The 16889-nt window shown below is 36.9% G+C and overlaps 1 protein-coding gene across 3 annotated transcripts in view; it reads right to left on the bottom strand.

Moving 5' to 3' along the window:
- The window catches only part of RSF1 (remodeling and spacing factor 1), a 163172-nt gene that overhangs the window by 61435 nt on the left and 84848 nt on the right, over nt 1–16889 (bottom strand). For all 3 annotated transcript variants that reach the window (XM_030333593.1, XM_030333592.1, XM_030333594.2), the window contains exons 3-4: nt 12835–12927; nt 12188–12393 (exon numbers count right to left, since the gene is read on the bottom strand). In XM_030333593.1, coding sequence (XP_030189453.1) covers nt 12188–12393; nt 12835–12927 — 299 coding nt within the window. The remainder of the gene's footprint in view (nt 1–12187; nt 12394–12834; nt 12928–16889) is intronic.

The raw sequence follows: 16889 nt of genomic DNA, 5'->3' as shown, positions 1-16889 counted from the left end.
AATACCTATTAGAAATTAAAATAAAAAGAAAAACACAATCAAGAACACCCAAAACCCTGGTACACCTCATCTTAATTAACTTGAATTTAAGTACTAGGAATTAATGCATATTAAATATACTATTCTGCAAAAGGAAAGAATCTATACTCTCTATTGATTAAAATGCCAATGCAAATCTCTTTGGCTGAAAAGAACAGTAGGAACAAAATTAAAATTCAAAATCTGGTAATTTTTAAAAGTAGTATGCAATCTCTAAGAAGTACAAAAGCAATGTCAAATTTCCCTGAAGAGGCATTTATTTTAAACAAAATGATTCAAGTTAAAAAAAAAAAATTTTTTTTAACATTTATTTATTTTTCAGAGAGACAGAGACAGAGTGCGAGCTGGGGAGGGGCAGAGAGAAAGGGAGACACAGAATATGAAGCAGGCTCCAGGCTCTGAGCTGTCAGCAAAGGGCCCAATGTAGGACTGAAACTCATGAACTGCGAGATCGTGACCTGAGCCAAAGTTGGCCGCCTAACCGACTGAGCCACCCAGGTGCCCCAAAATGAATTCAAGTTCTTGATTCATTTGTAAATAACAAAGCTTTTCCATCTACAGAGAGAATAACTTGATGCTGTTATAACATTATGATCCAGGTCTTTATGAATAGTTACAGCAAAGTCAGCTCTTACAACACAGTTCAAAAACCTAAGAATTTAGGAAACTGGATGTTGTTCTGTTAATTACAGTTTGCCACTACAAGAAGAGACTTCAATTTCAAAAAAAAAAAAAATACAAGAAAACCCTGGGGCACCTGGGGGGCTAAGTCGGTTGAACATCTGACTTCAGCTCAGGTCATAGTCTCACAGTTCATGAGTGCAAGCCCCACCTGTGGCTCGCTGATGTCAGTGAAGAGCCCACTTCAGATTCTTTGTCGCCCTCTCTGGCTCTCCCCCGTTTGTGCTCTCTCAAAAATAAATAAACACTTAAAAAAAAATACATGAAAATCCCAAATAAATAAGATTTAACCTATCAATTCTCTATTTTTACTACCCAGACCAGAACTGTGTGAGAGATGATTGATTTAAATGCTGCCTATAGAAAAGAAAACTCACTTGGGTATTTCTCCTCCCCAGATAAGCAATGTGTAAAAGCGAAGAGAACAATGAAACCCTGGACTAAGAGTTGGAAAAGTCAGCTCTAGATCTGCCACTGAGTTAATCAATACCATGATCTTCCCATCTGTGTTGTCAAAGCAATGTGTATACATCTCTAATCCTATGTAGTTTGTATTCAAATGAAATTATTTCTGTTCTTATCTGCCATGCCATACATGTCTCTATCCTGTCCCCTTCTACCTCCATCCCAGCTTAACTCTGGTGACAGTAGGGACACTGACTTATGAAGTAGGCTCTTAAGGAAATATTTAATGAATGAATAGAATCCTTATTCCTAACCTAGATGACTGTGTCCCTGGACAAGTCATAGAGCTTCAAAAGGCCTCAGCTTCCTTATCTATAGAATAAAAGACAGGATTCGCTCAAATATTATTAAAACAGCCTCCTAAGGAAGTAATAAAATTGTCACTGATGGGAATATTAAAATTTTGTTATTGTATATGGTAATGAACACACAAGTTTATACATATTATTGTATATGGGAATGAATTCACAGGTTACCACATTACAAATAAAGTGAAGTTCTAGAATTATAAATTATCTAATAGTAGGAGGTCAGATTAAGATGCTCTTTCAGGATGCTGGCACTGCCTCCACATTACAAAAAGTAACTTAGAGATAAGTTAGAGATACTAAATAAATTTATTTTTGGCAAAGTTCACATTTCCTATAACTTCATTACACCAACCTGCTTCTAACCTAAGACTCTATCCACTTAATGTTATTACTTCTCTTAGTACACTGAGAATGCCACATGTACAAAGTGTCTCAACCTTCTTGTTATTTTTTGAAGTCATGCTGGGAACTGAATATATTAAGTTATTCACTGTATCTATTTTAAAAAGTTTCCAAACATAAGAAAAGAACCAATACTACCACAAAATCCATGTTAATTATTTGACTAAACAACAAAAAAACTTAGCAGAAAAATTCATTAAAGAACTCCATAATGGGGCACCTGGGTGTCTCACTCAGTTAAGCGTCTGACTTCGGCTCAGGTCATGATCTTGTGGTTCGTAGATTCGAACCTCGCTCGGACTCTGTGCTAACAGTTCAGAGCCTGGAGCCTGCTTCAGATTCTCTGTCTCCCTCTCTCTCTGCTCCTCCTTCACTCATACTGTCTCTCTCTCTGTCTCAAAAATGAACATTAAAAAAAAATTTTAATATTAAAAAAAAAAACCTCCGTAAAAGCTTTTAACCCAACTACTGTGTTAAAATGCAAGCCTCATGTAGTCATAATTGTATGAAAACAGACAACTACCCACATTTGGAGTTCTCCTATTTTGATCTAAAAATGAAATTTAGTATGCTAAATAAGTTTTTTAAAAATCCCAAATTTGAGGATGCCTGGGTGGCTCAGTCAGTTGAACATCCCAACTGTTGATTTTGGCTCAGGTCCTGATCTCACAGTCGTGGGATGGGAGTCCCGCATTCAGGCTACTTGCTGAGCATGGAGCCTGCTTGGGATTCTCTCTCTTCCTCTCTTTGCCCCTCTCCAGTTCACATGTGTGTGTGTGCTCTCTCCCAAACATTTTTAAAAAATAAAAAATAAAAAAATCCCAAGTTTTGAACTAGTCAGAGGGGATTTTTATAAATAATCATATATTCAAATTATACCCCAAATTCTTATCACTATCTCCAGGAAATCTTAGACTAGACTATGGATGCTAACAATAATTCAGTGGCTCTGTTCTCCTTCCTTCCAGGGCTTGTTTTTCTCTAAAACGTTTCATCACTCAGGTGTATTAGATATAACCCTACAGGGGCGCCTAGGTAACGCAGTTGGTTGAGCGACTGAGTTTGGCTCAGGTCATGATCTCACGGTTCGGGAGTTCAAGCCCTGCATGGAGCTTGCTGTTGTCAGGACAGAGCCCACTCCTGATCCTCTGTCCCCCAATCACTCTGCCCCTCCCCTGCTAGCGCTCTCTCTCTCTCTAAAATAAATAAAACACGAGATAAAAAAATAAAGATATATCCCTCCAAAATACCATGCTCTCTTAGAATGTCAGGTTTGCATTTCTGTTCTCTTGGCTTGAATGTGTTTCCCATAGCTAGCTAACCCTAACTATTGTTTCAAAGACAAGCATAGAATGAATAAACAAATGTGGTATATCCATGCAAGCAATACTATTTAGCCATAAAAAGGAACACAGTAATGATTCTAAGTATATTAACGAACCCTGAAACCATTATGCTCCCTGAAAGAAGCCAGACACAATGGCCACATATTATATAATTCTATGTATGTGAAATGTCTGGAATAGGCAAATTATAGAAACTGAAAGTAGATCGGCAGCTGCCATGGGCTGTGTAAAGGGAGAATGGTGAATAAAACTGCTAATGTCCAGGGTAGGCAGTACAGGGTTGCTCTGCTGGGTGGGGAAAATGTCCTGGAGTTTGAAAGCTGTGATGGCTGCACAACTTTGTGAATATACTAAAAATCACCGGAACTGTATTGAAAACAAAATTAATAGTGGCTTAGGGGCACCTGGGTGGCTCAGTTAAGCATCTGACTTTGGCTCAGGACATGATCTTGTGGTTCGTGAGTTTGAGCCCTGTGTCGGGCTCTGTGCTGACAGCTCAGAGCCTGGATCCCGCTTCAGATTCTGTGTCCTCCTCTCTCTGCCCCTCCCCTGCTCATGCTCTCTCTCTCTCTCTCAAAGAATAAATGAACATAAAAAAAATTTTTTTTAATAAAAAAAATTAATGGTGGCTTGGATAAGAACATAGCAATGAAGTGGATGAGGAATGATCAAACACTGGATACATTTTGCACAGACAGCTGTTTAGATTTGCTGATAGAGTGGATGTGAAGTGTGAGAAAAAAGACAAGTCAAGATTGTATCCCAAAGTTTTAGCTCCAAGCAGCTGAAAGGATGTGGCTGCTATTAACTGAGATGGGACAAAATGTTGAAGCGGAAAGGTTAGAAGCTCAGATTAACAGGCAGATTGATTTTGACGTAACAGATTCTAAACTCTTGTGTTTTACTATCTGTACCTTAAGTTAATTCAGACTTTGGTGAAATGGAGCATATCATCCTAATTATTAAATTGTGAAAAATGATTTTTCCTAGTAGTCTAAGTCTAAGGTTTGCTCAGAGTTAGAATTAGTGGTAGGGATTAAACCTTTAAGAAGCAATTGAGCTGATAGTACAGTACAATAAAAACTTAAAAAAAAAAAGACAAAACAAAAACAAAGCCAAGCATACGCATCATCTTCTCCCAAGTATGGGTTAGGTATCTGATTCCTAAATAGCACACCAGAATGATCTCCATCAGAGATCACATTTATGATCTTATATTATCATTTACTATTTCCCTGTATCTTTCTCTCACAATTTGGGACTCCTTAAGAAACTACATCATGTCTTTGCATTTCCAGGGCACAGCACAGTGTGAATACAGCAACTCTGTAAATATATATAGTATAGGATTACAGGGTTCAGCAATATTCTACCTTTTTCTCATCTGACTGCAAATTAATGAGGTGACAAAATAGGGAAGATAATGGAATGTGACAGTATTTCCTATGGGGGCCAAGAAACTGAAGGAAGGCATTAATGAGTAATATCAACAGTATTGATAACAAAACTTAACATCAGCGAGTGATTACTGTGTTCCAAGCACTACTCCAAGCACTTTACATGAACTAGTTCATATAATTCCAATATAACCTGATTATAGGTACTGTTGTTATTACCCCCATTTTATAGATGAAGAAAGTGAGGACACTGCAGAGATGTTCAGTAATCTGCCTAAGGTTGCAGTTAGCATAGATTAAAGGCAGGACTGAATTATAGTCTGACTTCAGAGACCATCTTCTCAATCACTGTGCTATACTAGCAACATATGGTTTACAAATGTCTTTGACAGAGTCTGTAATTTTGGGTACATGAAAACTCAACCTGTTTAGAATTCAGGTTTTTGAAAATGATTGTCAAACCCTTTTAATTCTTAAAGCATTTTTATTGTATAATTTACATACTTTGAAATGAAAAGATTTTAAATGTTCAGTTAATCAGTTTTGACATTTTGATTGCTTTCAAGTTTTGGCAAGTATGAATAAAGCTGCTATAAACATTTGTGTGCAGGTTTTTATGTGAACATAACTCTTTAACTCCTTTGGGCAAACTCTTTGGATGGCTGCTGGATCATATGGTGTTTAATTAGGTAAGAAACCATCGACTGTCTTCCAAAGTGGCTATGCCATTGTGCATTCCCACCAGCAATGGCAGAAAGTTCCTGCTACTCCACATCCTTGTCAGCATTTGGTGTTGTCAGTGTTCTGGATTTTGGCCATTCTAATAGGCATATAATAGTATCTCATTTTAATTTACATTTCACTGATGACATATGATGTGGACCACTTTTCATGTGTATATCTGTTCAAATATATGTGTGTATTTGCCATCTGTATACCTTCGTTGCAAAGGAATCTGTTAAGGTCTTTGGTCCATTTTTAAATCACGTTTTCTTTTTTTTTTTTTTTTTTAATTTTTTTTTTCCAACGTTTATTTATTTTTGGGACAGAGAGAGACAGAGCATGAACGGGGGAGGGGCAGAGAGAGAGGGAGACACAGAATCGGAAACAGGCTCCAGGCTCTGAGCCATCAGCCCAGAGCCTGACGCGGGGCTCGAACTCACGGACCGCGAGATCGTGACCTGGCTGAAGTCGGACGCTTAACCGACTGCGCCACCCAGGCGCCCCTAAATCACGTTTTCTTATTGGTGAGTTTTAAGAGTTCTTTGTATATTTTGGATAACAGGCCTTTATCAAATACATCTTTGGTAAATATTTTCTCCCAGTCTGTGGCTTAGCTTTTTATTATATTGACAATGCCCTCCCAGAACGGAAATTTTTAATTATAATGAAGCCCAGCTCTTATCAATTCTTTCTTTCATGGATTGTACCTTTGGTATTGTACCAAAAAAGTTATCAGCAAACCCAAAATTGTCGATCTGCTCCTGTGCTATCTTCTTAGACACTTATAGTTTTGCATTTTATATGGAGATGTGTAATTCATTTTTTTTTAATTTTTTTAAACATTTATTTATTTTTGAGACAGAGAGAGACAAAGCATGAACGGGGGAGGGTCAGAGAGAGGGAAACACAGAATCTGAAACAGGCTCCCGGCTCTGAGCTGTCAGCACAGAGCCCAACGCAGGGCTCGAACTCACGGACCACGAGATCATGACCCAAGCCGAAGTCAGCCGCTTAACTGACTGAGCCACCCAGGCTCCCCGATGTGTAATTCATTTTGAGTTAATTTTTCTTAAGGGTGTAAAGTGTGTGTCTAGATTAAATGTTTTACATATGGATGTCCATTTTTTCCAGCATCATTTTTTCTCCATTGTATTGTCTTTGCTCCTTTGTGAAAGATCAGTTGACTATATTTATACGGATTTATTTCATAGCTCCCTATTCTGTTCCACTATATATTTGTCTAGTCTTTTTTTTTTAAAGTAATCTCTACGTACAACATGGGGTTCGAACTCATGACCCCAAGATGAAGAGTCACATACTCCACCAACTGAGCCAGCCAGGCATCCTTATATTTGTCTGTTCTTTCACCAATACCACGCTGTCTTAATTACTGTAGCTTTATAGTAAGTCGTGAAGTTGGGTAGTGTCAGTCTTCTAATTTTGTTTTTCTTCAATATTGTGTTGTCTATTTTGGGTTTCTTGCCTCTCCATATAAACTTTATTTTATGAGAGAGAGAGAGAGGCAGGTAGAGGGAGAGAGAATCTTAAGCAGGTTCCACGCTCAGTGCGGAACCCGATGTGGGGCTCAATCCCACAACCCTGGGATCATGACCTGAGCCAAAATCAAGAGTCAGACGTTCAACCAACTGAGCCACCCAGGTGTCCCTCTTCATATAAATTTTAAAATAAGTTTGCCAATATCCACAAAATAACCTCAGAGATTTTGATTACGATTGCATTAAATCTATAGATTTTAGGTTGGGAAAAATTACGTTTTGGCAATATTAAATGCTCATATCCACAAGTATGGAATATCTATTTATTTAGCTCTTTTTTGGTTCTTTCATTAGAGTTTTATAGTTTTCCTTAGATAGATTTGTTTATATTTTGTTGTATTATACCAAAGTATTTCAATTTGGGGGGAGATAATATAAATGGTATTGTGTTTTTAAATTCAGATTTCACATATTCACTGATGGTATGGTATATAGGAAAGCAACTGACATTTTGTTTATTAATCTTGTATCTTGCTACCCTGCTATAATCACTTATAAGTTCCAGGAGAGTTTTTTGTTAACCCTTTCAGATTTCCTACATAGATGATCATGTCATTTGCACATAAAGATGGTTTTCTTTTTTGCTTCCCAATCTATCTCTTACTTCCTTTTCTTACTGCATTAGCTAGGACTTTGAATACGATGTTGAAAAGGAATTTTTAAGGATTTTTACATCTAAGTTCATGAGAGATACTGGTCTACACTTTCCCTTTCCTGTAATGTCTTTGTCTGGTTTTGTTATTAGGGTAATGCTGGCCTTATAAAATGAATTAGGGATTATTCCCTCTCCTATCTTCTGAAAGAGACTGAAGGGAATTTAATTCCTTCCTTAAATGTTTGGTGGAATTTGCTAGTGAACCCATCTGGGCTTGTTGCTTTCTGTTTTAGAAGGTTATTAATCATTGATCCAATTTATTTAATAGATAGAGGCCTGTTCATATTGTCTACTTCTTCCTGTGAGAATTTTGGCAGATCATGTCTTTTAAGGAATTGGTCCATTTCACCTAAGTTATCAATTTGTGTGTACAGAGTTGTTCATGGTATTTCTTTATTATCCTTTCAATGTCCCTGGGATTTGTAGTAATGCCCCTTCTTTAATTTCTGATATCACTAATTTGTGTCCACTCTTTTTTTCTTAGTTAGCTTGGCTAGTGGCTTATCAATCTTGTTGATCTTTAAAAAAAACCAGCCTAGGGGCGCCTGGGTGGCGCAGTCGGTTAAGCGTCCGACTTCAGCCAGGTCACGATCTCGCGGTCTGTGAGTTCGAGCCCCGCATCAGGCTCTGGGCTGATGGCTCAGAGCCTGGAGCCTGTTTCCGATTCTGTGTCTCTCTCTCTCTGCCCCTCCCCTGCTCATGCTCTCTCTCTGTCCCAAAAATAAATAAAAAACGTTGAAAAAAAAAAATTAAAAAAAAAAAAAAGCACATTAAAAAAAAAAATAAATAAAAATAAAAATAAAAAAAACCAGCCTGTTTTATATGCAAAGTTTTTCCAAACATTGCTTTCACTGCAAATTTTCAACCACAAATTTTGCCAAGTTGTACCTGCATTTTCATTTAACTCAAAATATTTAAAAATTTGTCTTAAGATTTCTTTTTTGACCCACATGTTATGCAGAAGTGTATTATTTAACATCTAAGTATGTGGAGATTTTAAAGCTCTCTTTCTATTACTGATTTCTAGTTCAATTCCATTTTGTGGTCTGAAAGCAGACACTGTATATTGCCTAGGTATTAAATTTTAAGAAGATCAAATATAGAAAATTCTTTTTTTATGGATCACTATTTTTACAAAAAAATATTCCATTTGATTTTTAAATTTTTTTTTTTTCAACGTTTATTTATTTTTTGGCGGGACAGAGAGAGACAAAGCATGAACAGGGGAGGGGCAGAGAGAGAGGGAGACACAGAATCGGAAACAGACTCCAGGCTCTGAGCCATCAGCCCAGAGCCTGATGCGGGGCTCGAACTCACGGACCGCGAGATCGTGACCTGGCTGAAGTCGGACGCTTAACCGACTGCGCCACCCAGGCGCCCCTCCATTTGATTTTTAAATTGCAAAGTTCAGTTTTAAAATTTATCAGGGGCTGACTTACAGGGATGCTTAGATGGCTCAGTCAGTTAAGCATCCAACTCTTGTTTTCAGGTCAGGTCGTGATCTCACGGTTCATAAAACTCAGCCCTGTGTCAGGCTCCGCGCTGATAGCGTGCTTGGGATTCTCTCTCCCCCTCTGTCTCTGCCCCTCCCTGGCCTGTGTGTGCACTCATTCTCTCTCTCTCAAAATAAAAATACACTTAAAAAAAAAAAAAAGGCTGACTTACAACTTGAAAAAACTCAGAATTCTAGGGGCGCCTGGGTGGATCAGTTGGTTGAGCGTCCGACTTCGGCTCAGGTCACGATCTCGCGGTCCGTGAGTTCGAGCCCCGCATCGGGCTCTGTGCTGACAGCTCAGAGCCTGGAGCCTGTTTCCGATTCTGTGTCTCCCTCTCTCTCTGACCCTCCCCCGTTCATGCTCTGTCTCTCTCTCTCTCAAAAATAAATAAATGTTAAAAAAAAAAAAAAGAAAGTCTGATTTAAAAAAAAAAAAGAAAAAACTCAGAATTCTAAAGATGAGCTAACTTTTGTCACATAACCTTGTTTTAAGACTGAGACAGAAACATATTTCCAACACCAGAAATCTCCATGAAAATTAGCAATACTTTGAAGAAATAGTTTTAAACAAAAGAAGCAGAGTTTTCATTTCACTAGTAAAAATTACATTCACCAATGAAGAAAAACATCCAAGAGCGATCTATTAAATAAAAAAGTCAAAATTCTATTTGCTTTACTTGCTCTTCATTTATTATCTCAGTTTCTAAGTGAATTTCTTGCCGAAAAGATTACTGCCTCCTTAAAAACTCCACTCATACAAGTTTAGAAAATGCTTCTGACAGCATTGATCAGTCTTCAGACAACAATTTCTCTGCAATATAAAAAAAGCAAATGTTCTCACTTCTGTAAGCACAGTTCTACTTCCCCATAATTTGTATCCACGGATCCTGGCTCAGTGCTTGAGAGAAATACTCTTACACAAATCAATCCTTTAAATGTTTAAAGATAATTATATCTCCCTAAATTTCTACTAAATCAAGTATTTTTAGTTCATTCAATCATCTTCTTTGTGGTCCTTCCCATAAAGCATTTATTCTACCATATTAATATTCTTCTTAGAGTTAGGCATCCACATCTAAATACTAGACTCCAGGAAGGATGTCATTACAGCCAAGTGGGATAATGTCCTACACATTATTTTGGGTACATAATGTATTTTAATGACAATGAAGATCATAATTTTGGTGACAGTCAAGAATAACATAATGCTTTTCACATTCAACATTCACAAAAATAAGAGACCTATACGGACAAGACGGTTCACTACATTTGTCAAAATTAGTACTACTGCATCAAGTTAAAGGTAACTAAAATGACTGGTGACAGAACATGTCAAGTATATGAAGTATAAACAGACCAAACTGAGGATTTACGGAAAACCATGGTACTTCCCCAGAAAATACACATATTATATACAACTAAGAGCTATTATTTATAATATAAGGGATTTCACAGGTGCCTGAAGCCCATCTATAGATCCCAAAGCTACATTATTCATTAGTATAACCATAATTGCTCAGCATAGTACCTAATTACACAAGTAGATATGCAATATAAATTTATATATTCCTCACAATAACTTTACTATCATCCTCATTCTAAAGTGCAGAAAAGTGAGTATCAAAGAAATTAAGTAATCTGCCTTCAGATGGTAAGTAGAGGAACCCAGATTCAAGCACAGTTAGCTCTAACCACATCATCTAAACACTTCTCTCACATCATCCATCAGGGTATAATCTACGCTATACATTAGAAATTGCTTTAAGCATTATGACTGATCAGAAATAATAATAATGATTTTTCTCTGTCAGATTTTCTTCATCTACAAAGTAGAGAATATTTCTTAAATAACTATGCAAGGTGGATACAAGAAATAGTATAAGTGGTAGAACATCACGAACAGAACCTCATTCAATGTATCACAGGGAGAGATGGTAAGTGACTTTCATTTCAGGATTATTTGTTTAGTAAATTAACTATATGGAGAACCAGACTATATTACAGTATGATTGAAGGGAGCTTATAAAACAAGCCCCTACAAAGTCATTCAATTCACATTAATTCTTAAGGAATTGAAGTTGAGCTTCTCTGACCCAAACAAATATTCTAAATTTCCACAGATTCCCTCTTCAAAACACTAATAAATAATCACTAAACAAAAATCTGCTAAAACTCAAATGAGCAAAAACAGAGAGGAATAAAAGTCAAAGGAGTTTTTCATAAGTCAGATTATATATCCACTAGTTCTCCCTACTTTATAGATTTAGTTATAGATCCTGATAACTTTGAAATTAATATAAAATGTGGGTACTAGTGAAATAAATTCTAAATAATTAAGTTGCAAAAACAGAAAGTTAGAGACACAAGATTCCGAATAATGATCCCGGAGTCACTTATTAATCAAAAAATAAAGTTTTATTTTAAGGTTTTACATGAAATGTTTCCAAATATATCAATCAATACAAATAAGAGGGTACCTGGCTAGCTCAGCTGGTAAAGCATGTGACTCTTGATCTCAGGGTTGTGGGTTCTAGCCCCACATTGGGTGTGGAGATTACTTACAAATAAAAACTTTAAAAAATAAACACAAATAAGGAACAAAGATTTTTTTTTCAAAGGACTACCAAACCCCCCCCCGCCCAAACCCCCCCAAAAAACCCACAATATTTGTCAGATTTCTTCAGAACCCTAATGAAGAAATGTATACATAGCAAAAATTAAAAATATACTAAAGTGCAAGATGAATTAGCCAAATGAAATAAATTATGCCTAACAGAAAACTATAGCTAGGTAAGAACCAAGTAATACTTTGCTTGTATTGTTGCCTAATGATGGGTTTTTCTGTGCGTATTATTGCTACATTATTATTTGTCAGATTCCATCTTCCTGAAGCATAACGTACATGTGCTAATATGGACCACCATGCTAAATGTAGTTATTTATTTGACAAATAATTAAGTGCCTACTATGGGTATTGTGCTGGTCACTAGGCTAGGTCCCAACAACTCTCCAAATCCACAAAAAAAAGGACCACCCCAGCCTCAGAGATAATAATCTTATAGAGAAGAGATTAAAGAAACACACAAGTAAACATGAAAAGACTTCAATAAAAGATACCTGACAATGCATTTCCATGAAGAGCCATCTTGATCGTCTTGTTCTTCTATGTACATTCTGACATTGTGATCTTGATCCAACTGGTACCAGTACATAAGGCCATCTTTGTCTCGGCCAATTGGCTGGAGACGCATGGTATCAGCATCTTCCTCATTGATAATGTTTTTGAATTTGAGATTGTCATCAAATTGACACTCGCAGAGGTACTGGAAAATAGTCATAACATGGCTTAAAATACTCTATAAATGTTTCTCCATCACAGTAAATGTGATATGTTTAACCACAGAACTGATTCAGGAACAAGAGCAGAAAAAATACATGTAGTTTATCCATCTTTTCCTATCCTCTCCCCACTTTTGTACAACCTGTTTGGAATAACCAATTTAAAAAGATATATTTCAAGTTAACATTTTATTTTAGTATTTTATAAGTTTATAGGCTTATTGTAATCAATGACACAAAAATCATGTTTTATTTCAAAAGCACTATGTTTGTATTAGTCTCCCAAATTTCTTTCTTATGTATAAAATTTCCTTATGTATAAAATTTTCAATGATTCTTTCTGTTAAAGCTTTTATGCACATTATTCTTGAAATGGCTATCAGTGAATTAATTAAAATAATTGTAACAGATAATAAATTCATTACCTTTAAGAGCGCTAGTTTGCATTCAACACTCATCTCAAGATAGCCCTTCTTCTCCATCTCCCATGCCCAGGTGCTATTAAACTCTTGACATATCTGTAAGAGAAAGTTAATATCTTAATACATAAAATTTCTATTAACATTGGTATTTTGTTGTACAATTATGTTAACTGCTCTGTTTATATGTATTTATAATGGAACAAGTTTGTAACAAATACAATCCAAGCCAAATCAACCAGAAATGTTAACTACTGACTGACTGAATTAAAAAAAATTTTTTTAATGTTTATTTATTTTTGAGAGAGAGAGAGAGACAGAGACAGAGTGCAAGCGGGGGAGAGGCAGAGACAGCTGGCGACACAGAATCTGAAGCAGGCTCCAGGCTCTGAGCTGTCAGCACGGAGCCCAACATGGGGCTCTAACCATGAGCTGTGAGATCATGACCTGAGCTGAAGTTGGATGCTTAAATGACTGAGCCACCCAGGCGCCCAGATTAATGACTGAATTTAAGGTAAGCAGTGATCTCTGTAGCTCTCTCCTCTGCTCTCAAGAATATTATACACATTTTATGGCACATTTTCCCAAATGCAAATAATTATCTGATTCCCCTTCCAAACAACCTAGAAGTTCCTTGAGGGTAAGGACAATAGTTTATCACTATGCCTAGAATAGAAGTAGGTTCAAAAAGCATGCCAAATTGCAGGCTATTTTTTAAAGCTTATTTATTTATTTTGAGACAGAGAGAGAGAGCGTACGCAAGCAGGGAAGGGGCAGAGAGAGAGGGAGGGAGAGAATCCCATGCAGGCCGATGCAGGGCTCGATCCCACAAACTGTGAGATCATGACCTGAGCCAAAATCAAGAATCGGACGCTTACCTGACTGAGCCACCTAGGTGACCCTGTATGCATATTTTTTAACAGAGCCACTCTCCAACTAAATGTCCTTTATGGGTAAAGATTCTATTGCTTGGCATTTGAGACCTTCTATAATGTGGCATTAACTTAAATTTCTAGGCTTCGCTCCCTATACAAGCATATCAGGCAAACCAGAGTCACTGTAACAGTCTGAGGAAAGACATGGATAACCATACTACTCAATAATAAGGACTAATCAGGAGAAATGCCATGGACTGTACGACCTCTGTGAGCCAGTTTCCTCAGAAATAAAAGGGGAGCAGTAATAATATTGATCTTAAAGGTTATAAAATAGGCATGAAAATGATATAAAGTGTCTAGCAACTTCATGCTCTTTGGTCTAATCCAAGGAGTGAAGAATATAATGAAGGCCAAAGGAAAAGAACCAACCAAGGGACAAGATTATTTGGGAGCTTATGCAATTGGCTAGATAGGCAGGCAGGAGAAAAATAAACAGGCAAATGGGATTGCTTATATAACCACATCAACCTAGAAAGAAGACCGGGCTGGCCCCCCTAGGAGTTTTACCCTTTTCCTATCCAGCACCAGTGACATCTTTTTTTACCGATTGTATAATAAAATTATAGGAGATCGTTGTTAGGATAGAAAAAGAAAATAAGGGAAGCAGTATGGCCAGGAACAACATAACGGGAGATCTTCAAAGGCACAAAGGAAGAATAAGGTTGCCATTCTCTGGAATACTGTAAGTCTCTGACTGACAATACTATCTTTTGTAGAGAGAGAGAGAGAAAAAAAATTGAGATATACAAAGTAAAAGGAAATTTTTGGAATATTACACAGGGAGGACCCTAATGTAATAGCTAAAAAGTCAGAATTTGAATGGACATTTTGCTGAAGAATATATACAAATGGCCAATAAGCACAGGAAAGTATGATCATCATAAGTCATTAGGGAAATGCAAATCAAAACCACAATGGAATACTACTTCATATCCATAAGGACAGCTGTAATCAAAAAAGAAAAATAATAGTAATGTTGGTGAGGATGAGGAGAGACTGAAACGCACAGGTTGTTGACAGGAATGTAAAACGGTACAGCTGCTTTGTGAAAAAGCCAATCAGTTCCAAAAATGTTAACACTGAGTTACTATGTGACTTAGCAATTCCATTTTTAGGTATTTATACAGGAAGAGAGAAAACACATGCCCATGCAAAAACCTGTACAAATGTTCATAGTGGCATTTTTTTATAAAAGCAAAATGGTGGAAATGATCCAAATATCAACTGATAAACATACAATGGAATAAACATACGAATGAATAAACATATGAATAAACATACAATGGAATTTTATACAGCTATTAAATGGAATGAAGTAGTGACACCTTCTACAGCAGGGACAAATTTTAAAAACATTAAGCTTGGTAATAGAAACCAGATACGAAAGGTTACATACTGTATGCTTCTATGTATATGAAATGTACACAATAGTCAAATACACACAGACAAAAAGTTTATTAGTAGTTAGTTGCCAGGGACTAGGTAGAGGGAGGAACAGAGTGATTGCTAATAAGTAGATTTCTTTTCCAAGTGATAAAAATGTCCTAGAATTAACGATAGTGGTGATGACTGTACATCCTTGTGAATATACTAAAAAATACTGAATTGTGCATTTTAAAAGGGTACATTTCATGATATGTGAGTAATATCTCAATTTAAAAAAACAGAGGGACAGTCAAGAATGTAGAACCCAGCTTATGACTTGTGAGTGCTCTGCTGTATACCATGCCCCTAAAAGAAGAGGATGTTTGTTGACCATCTTTAATGGGTAAGGCTGAGTCTGGGGAAGCACACCTCCGGTATCTGAGAGGGGCTGGGAATGACACAGCTCCAATGCCTGCTCAACAACCCAAGCACAAAGGCTCACGCAGTCACAGATACCAAATACAAACGAACAACTTTTAATGATCTTTCACCGTGTGAAAGGGGAGAAAAGTGAAAGAGGAGTAGATAAATAGATAATTAAGATACAGGCCTCTCTGCCTTATACTACTTACCTTTCATTTACATACCTTATTTATATAGTTTAGGGTACAAAACTTTTGTGCTGATATTCAGATATGAATATGCTACTCATTTTGTTTCTTTAAGGGCAATGTAGACATATTATTATGCCATTTGAGGAAAAACAAAACACCTGAAACTTAATATTAGATATACCCAAATAGCCATTACCTATTGTTATCACAAAGTAAAGACTGTTAAAAAATGAGTACTCTAAATGACACTTAAACAGTTCTGCAGGACCATATAAATTTGTATCAGAGGTCAGCAAACTTCTTCTGTTAAGGGCCAAACAGGAAATAATTTAAGCTCTGTAGACCATACAGTCTCTTTTCAACTATTCAACTCTGCTGTTCTAATGCAAAAGCAACCATAGAAAATACATAAATGAGTAAACTTGGCTATGTTCCAATACCATTTTATTTATGGATAAGGAAATTAGAAATTCATAAAATTTTCATATGTGTCAACCATTCTCCCAACCATTTAAATATGTAAAAACCACTCTTCGTTTTCAAGCTATACATAAGTAGACAGCAGGACAGATTTGGCCTATGGGCCAACATTTGCTAGAGCACCAGAAACTAGCTGTGTCTATCAGAGACTGTCTATGACAGCTATTCTTGGATCCTTGTGAGACAGGAAAACTAAAGGGACTCCATGAAAAAGTCCCTTTTTCCCTGCTTCTATTCCTGTTAGGACCAACACTCCCGCCTTTTACATGCCTTATAAAACAGATAACGTATGTCCTCCTTGTAAAGGTCAAGGAATTAATGATGTCTTTGGAAACTTTCCAGCATAATAGATAACATCTAAGGAGTGACCAGGCAAGGTCATCATGAGTGTTTTCCAAGACCACTGACTCATTAAGACCCCCGGCTCCAGTGCACAAGTGACTTGTGGAGAACACCCGTTCCCAGATGCCAGAGAAGACTTGTGCACCAGAGCACAATCCTCAATAAAAACCCAGACCCCAAGCAAAGACAAGGCTCAATCTCCTTTCCTTTCTGAGTCTCCCAGATGCTCTGTCTGTATCTGCACTCTATGTCTTCAATACACTCTGCTCTCACTTCCTCTTGGTTTACATTTGATTTCTACACCATGCAAAGCCAAGGACCC

This window comes from Lynx canadensis, chromosome D1, assembly GCF_007474595.2.
Source record: "Lynx canadensis isolate LIC74 chromosome D1, mLynCan4.pri.v2, whole genome shotgun sequence".
Classification (NCBI taxonomy): Eukaryota; Metazoa; Chordata; class Mammalia; order Carnivora; family Felidae; genus Lynx; species Lynx canadensis.
Note: the sequence above shows the minus strand (reverse complement) of the source record. Positions and strands in the feature narration are given on the sequence as shown.